This window comes from Nuphar pumila, chromosome 5, assembly GCF_984573655.1.
Source record: "Nuphar pumila chromosome 5, dmNupPumi1.hap1.1, whole genome shotgun sequence".
Lineage (NCBI taxonomy): Eukaryota > Viridiplantae > Streptophyta > Magnoliopsida > Nymphaeales > Nymphaeaceae > Nuphar > Nuphar pumila.
In genome coordinates this window covers 130592553-130598826 of record NC_143253.1, presented here as the reverse complement: position 1 = coordinate 130598826, position 6274 = coordinate 130592553, and the positions used below count along the sequence as shown (strand labels likewise).

General features: G+C 40.1%; 1 protein-coding gene across 1 annotated transcript; it reads left to right on the top strand.

Moving 5' to 3' along the window:
• The first annotated feature begins 716 nt into the window (after nt 1-716).
• On the top strand, nt 717-1978 carry LOC149838732 (uncharacterized). The gene is made up of 2 exons (XM_090007776.1): nt 717-945; nt 1770-1978. The coding sequence occupies exons 1-2, from the start codon at nt 724-726 to the stop codon at nt 1854-1856; spliced, it is 309 nt and encodes a 102-aa protein (XP_089863902.1). The 5' UTR covers nt 717-723; the 3' UTR covers nt 1857-1978.
• Nucleotides 1979-6274: the final 4296 nt, after the last annotated feature.

Here is a 6274-nt window from a genome sequence, read left to right as displayed (position 1 = left end):
CTTCTTCTTCTTCTTCTTCTTCTTCTTCTTCTTCTTCTTCTTCTTCTAAACGCAGGGGGTACGCCCCTTCCCTGTCGGAAACGGAGGGGGTTTAACCCCCTGCCGTGCTTTCCGGCAGGGGGGGTCGACCCCCTGCGTTTCCGGCAAGGGGGGTCGACCCCCTGCCGGAAACGCATGGGGGGTCGACCCCCTGCCGGAAACGCATGGGGGGGGGGTCGACCCCCCTGCCGTAAAGGCACGGCAGGGGGTCAACCCCCCATGCCGGAACTGCCTTTCCGGCAGGGGGTTTAACCCCCTTCCCTGTTTTGAAAAGAATTTTTGTCGGCTGGGCCGGCTATGGCCCTGTCATAGGCTCGCCTAGCACCCAGCCGACTGGGTGCTGGGCCTGGCGCACCTGCCAGCATGCTGGCAGTCAGCCGAGTGCTACTCGGCTGGCTGCCAGCCAGCCAACAGCCACCAACGTGAATAAAAAGATTTTTTTTTTTTGAAATAAAGGGATCATAATTCTATTAATAATCATTGCAATATATATGCAAGTCATCATAATGTTATCATTAATTATTAATGAATACTTTAAACATTATTTTGTAGGAGGCATATGAGCAACAAATGGTAGAGCGATATGGTGAAGACGCTACTCAGCATCCATCATTTGATCCTACAGCATGGGTGACTGCAGCAGGTGAACCCAAAAAAGGTCGCGTGTTCGGGTTTGGGAGTAATATGAACACTTCACCAGTTATTGGTTCTTCCAGTTACGGCTCACCAACTTCTTGCGCCGACATAAGCTCCAAGCAGCCGACTATTCTTTCCGGTGATGATGTACGCGAGATCATTAATGAATCACTGAATAACTACTTCCAATACACCGTCGCCCCCTTTCTCCGAAATGAGATCAAGGCCGCTGTTCAGGATAGGGGATATTCGATTCCAGGTCCCTCTCAGGTATAATCACATATATAGTTTTTTTTACTATCTTAAAGCACATCTGAGCATGGTAGAATCACATATAGAGTTTTTCTAGATGCCTTAGAACACATATGAACATGCTATAATCACATATTCAATTTTTTTACTGCCTTAGCACACATATGAGCATGATAGAATCACATATATATATATATTTAAATTTTTGTCTGTCTTAGAGCACATATGAGCATGATAGAATCACATATAAAGTTTTTTTGATTGCATTAGAACACATAAGCATGCTATAATCACATATTCAGTTTTTTTACTGCCTAAGAACACATATGAGCATATTATAATCACATATTCTGTTTTTTGACTGCCTTAGCACACATATGAACATGCTATAATAACATATAGAGTTTTTTAACTGCCTTAGAACACATATGAACATGTTATATATCATTTATGATAGAATCACATATAAAATTTTTGGCTTTGCCTGCCTTAGAGCACATATGAGCATGCTATATTCACATATTCAATTTTTTTACTGCCTTAGCACACATACGAGCATGATCGAATCACATATATAGTTTTTTGCCTGCCTTAAAGCACATCTGAGCATGGTAGAATCACATATAGAGTTTTTTTATATGCCTTAGAACACATATGAACATGCTATAATCACATATTCAATTTTTTGACTGCCTTAGCACACATATGAGCATGATAGAATCACATATAGAGTTTTTTTATTGCCTTAGATCACACATGAGCACATGATAGAATCACATATAGTGTGTAATTTATTTCATTATATTTTGTTTATCAATACTGACTGTTCTTTTCTTGTGTAGGCTGCTAGCGATAATCAGGGTAGTGGAGCTGAAGGGACAGATAAAGACAATGAACAAGAAGACGCACAAAATCTTGGCGATGATTAGAGGACTGTGTTGAAGAAGTTCTATTTTTTTTATTTTTCCTAATTGTAATTGTTGAATTGTAAATAATTAAACTTCTTAGTTTTAAGGTGGAACGATTAATTATTATAGATACTTGTTATATGAATTTTTTTGTGTGGTTTGTTTTTTATTTACAGGAAATATAAATTGTACAGGAAATATAAATTGTACAGTTCTCCGTAATTAATTTTTAAATAATTTTTTTTTTATTTTTTTTCGTTTTTGCGACGGATTAGCGACGGATGATTCCGTCGCTATTCATATTAATCTAGCGACGACTTAGCGACGGAATTAAATCCGTCGCCACGCCGTGGTCGCCGTTTAGTACCGGCGGATTGGCGACGGAATATAGCGCTCGTTATTCCGTCGCAATTAGCGACGGACTTGGCGATGGAATTATTCCGTCGCCAGTTAGCGTCGAAATATTCGCGACGTAAGCATACTGTCGCCGCGTTGTCGCTAATCCGTCGCTAACATGGTTAGCGACGGATTAGCGACAGATTAGCGACGGAAGGTGGTCGTCGCTAATCTACTGCTCTGTTGTAGTGTCAGACTCAGGCTATACCAGGTAAAATAATATTTTCTTTTATCATTTTTCATTGAAAATTTGTGGGTCTTAATCGGAATTCGGGTCAGGCCCAGGTCTGGTATAAAAAATTCACAAACTATACCTGGGTCTTAATCGGGTCTTCTTATTTATCACCGTACTCGAACCCTATTGGGTGTGGTACGGTTTGGGTCCAGGTAAACCCAACCCGTTGACACCCCTAATATCAATCCATAAAGCATTCAAGCTGAATACGGGTGAAAAACTAATTGGGGTTTCAGTTGGTATCGCCAAATTGGTACTACATGATCTATTTTACCATGAAAACAAAGTGAAGAATTGATTGTGATGGTTTGATGTGGATCATATGTTGAGGAGCATGGACGAGAAGGACCTGAAGTAGAAGAAAGATATGGAAGCCAAAAGACAATGACCAATTGAAATCACGACTTTATAGAAGTCTCATAGCTTATTGATTTTGCAGTTGATAAGCCTTTACATTCTCTCTATTTTTTAGACATTTTTATAATATAATCTCGACTTTCCTTAGCCAAGCTGCTATTTGAGGTTACCATTGTTAACTTAGGTGGGGGTATACGTAGGTTTCAAAACATGTGTATTTGTAACTCTTGTAAATGGGTGTATATAAAGAACTGGGGCGAGGGACAAGGTCTCCACCCCCGCCCCGTCTCAAAATACTACCTTCCATCCCCGCATGGGTTTTGATTTTAACCTACATCCAACTTGGCAACTGGGTCACTTAATGGGCGTATCCCTTTGCAGCATAGGCCGAGCTAGGGGGTGGGTGGGTGGGGGGGGGCAGGACTGGGCTGTAGCCTTACCCTTACCCAAGTAAGGAACCCTGGGTAGGGCCCCACGGCCACCCAAACAGCTGCTTAAGTTAATACATTCAAATGATCCAAACAGCTAGCTTGAGCTTGGATTGTGAAACTGTGTGATCTGAAAAATGATCCAACAAAAAATTCCTCTACCGAAGGGGCGGAGAGGAATTTTTCTTATCAAATTTTGTTTTTTTTATTAGGACCATCATTCACCCACAACACATCTCATTTCATGTGTAAGGATGCACAACGAACCGAGCTAGCTTGAGCTTGGCTTGAGCTCAGTTTGTTTAATCTCGGCTTGAGATCGTCTGTGAACATAAATGAGCCAAAATTAAACACAAGTCCAGGTTCGGTGTACATAAAGAGCCGATCTTGATCAAGTCGCTGAACTGGATTATGCTTGCATAAAAGTGCATATACAATATGTTTACAAAATAAAACTCATTATTTCTTTAATGGCTTGGGCGTTGGTCTCTTCCTCAAAAGTTACTGAGTTTGACTTTTGCACCTTATAAACTTTTTCGTTGCACGATAATTTAGGGTTTTTTAGTATGTGTAAGTTTTTTAGGGTCATAATACACAAAATACACCATTTTGGCGTAATGGTGGGTCATTTGTACACCGTTTGAAGAGGTTGTGGACAAGGTTGTTAAATGCGATGAGGTGAAGCGAGGCGTTGAGCCTGCGCTCCTCTGAGGTACTGAGGCGTACGCCTCTCACAACTGGAATGGAAGTGAAGCGGTGGGAGGGGAGGCAGTAAGAAAAGGACCACCCGCCCAGCTGGTACGGAAGCGAGGGATATGCCGATCGTTCGGTGGTCGGAGAAGACTGAGCAGCAGCTGCAGCACAGCAACTCCGGTGGTCGGTAGTCACAACTGGTCGGAGGTTGATGAGGGGCGCATCACAACAACGCCTCAGTACCTTGAGCATGCGCCTCGCCTCTGAGGCGTACGCTTCAGGTACTGAGGCGTACGCCTCTCACAACACTGGTTGTGGATTGAATCTTACCTTTTCAAAACCGTTAAGCCTTTTTGAAACAACGGACAATATCCTTCAAGCTCTACTCCCAGTTTGAAAAAGGGCATTTTGAAGTAAACCAAGTTTGAACAGCCCAAGCTTGGCTCGAACTCGGCTCATGTACAGCCCTACCAGTGGACTGCCCCAAGAAGAGCTTCCTCCATGTTTATCTTCCTCTCACCCATCACCATTTTTAGGTCTCTCTTTCATTTTTCATTGTGTTTTTTTCATGCTACATAAAACAAGTAAAAAATTTTCATTTACAAAAGTTATCATATCAAAACTTGTAATAGACAAATTTGTATTCTGTGGGAGCCTCCCTCCTAAAACCCCTTCCATCTTCCACTCAATACCAGACCTGCCCAAGAGCTTAATTTATGGTCTAAAAGAACCGGGTGAACTTTGGGTACATGGCCCAAGATGGGACTGCTAGGCTGCAATTGGAATCCAAAACCTGACAAGACTGGTTAAAATATTATTTCCTTGAACCCAGTTATATCCAACCCAAGCCAAGATGGGTTCCTTGAAAACTTTGGGTCTACAATTTAGGAGTGAATCCAACTAGGCCTGGGACCCCAGCCAACACTGTGTAGAAGAAGCATATCAGGTCAGGGGTAGAGGTTTGTGTCACGTTTTTTTATATAGGCAAGCTGAGTCAGGCAGACACCCACCACTTACAGAACAGTAGCATTAGGTTTTGAACTTGCGACGTTCCAACATAAGGTGACGTGCATTAACTGCTCCTACCAAACAAGCGGCCTGTTGGGCATATGCTGTCCCTTCATATGCTAGTCATATTGAGAATTTCATAAAAATGGTTGCATTAGTATTTTCAGCCGTATCCATGTGACATGAGATTTAACTTCTGAGAAAGCCTTTCACATACGGTCATGGGATGCCATTCAAAGATGAATGTCAACCAAAGTAGATGTGTCAACGGGTCTGGTTTGATAACCTTAGAACACATATATGCATGATTGAATCACTATGCGAGTTTTTTTACAACATTAGAACACATATAAGCATGATTTCATCACTATGAAAGTTTTTTTACTGCCTTATAGCACATATATGCATGATTGAATCACTATGAAAGTTTTTTGACAATATTAGAACATATATAAGCATGATTCACTATGAAAGTTTTTTGACAACCTTAGAACACATATATGCTTGCTTGAATCACTATTAGAGTTTTTTTGACAATATTAGAACACATATAAGCATGATTTCATCGCTATGAAAGTTTTTGATTGCCTTATAACACATATATGCATGATTAAATCACTATGAAAGTTTTTTTACAACATTAGAACACATATAAGCATGATTCCATCACTATGAAAGTTTTTTGACTGCCTTATAACACATATATGCATGATTGAATCACTATAAAAGTTTTTTGACCACCTTAGAACACATATATAAGCATGATTTCATCACTATGAAAGTTTTTTGACAACCTTAGAACACATATATAAGCATGATTTCATCACTATGAAATTGTTTGACTGCCTTATAACACATATATGCATTATTGAATCACTATGAAAGTTTTTTGGTAACCTTAGAACACATATCTGAATGATTGAATTACTATGAATTTCTTTTCACTGCCTTATAACACACATATGCATGCTTGAATCACTATGATATTTTTTGACAACCTTAGAACACATAACTGCATGATTGAATCACTATGAATTTTTTTTTGTCAGCCTTAAAATACATATTTGTATTCAGTTAATGTCCTTCACTTTATTGCTAGCTAGTATATGTGCAATTCATTCATGTTACTTTGATTGACTTAGATTAGGTGCATTGCATATAATTTATTTCATTATATTTTGTTTATCAATACTAACCTTTCGGTTCTCTTGCAGGATGTTAGAGATAATCAACGTAGATGAGCTGATGGAGGCATGGATGAAGGGGCAAATTGAGACAATGAAGAGGATGATGCTCAGAATCTTGGCGATGATTAGATTCAT

Bases quoted from the DNA above. Each gene is read 5' to 3' on its own strand.
- LOC149838732 (XM_090007776.1), top strand. From the start codon at position 724: ATGAACACTTCACCAGTTATTGGTTCTTCCAGTTACGGCTCACCAACT. The intron at 946-1,769 runs GTATAATCACAT...TTTCTTGTGTAG, and splicing joins CGATTCCAGGTCCCTCTCAG to GCTGCTAGCGATAATCAGGG.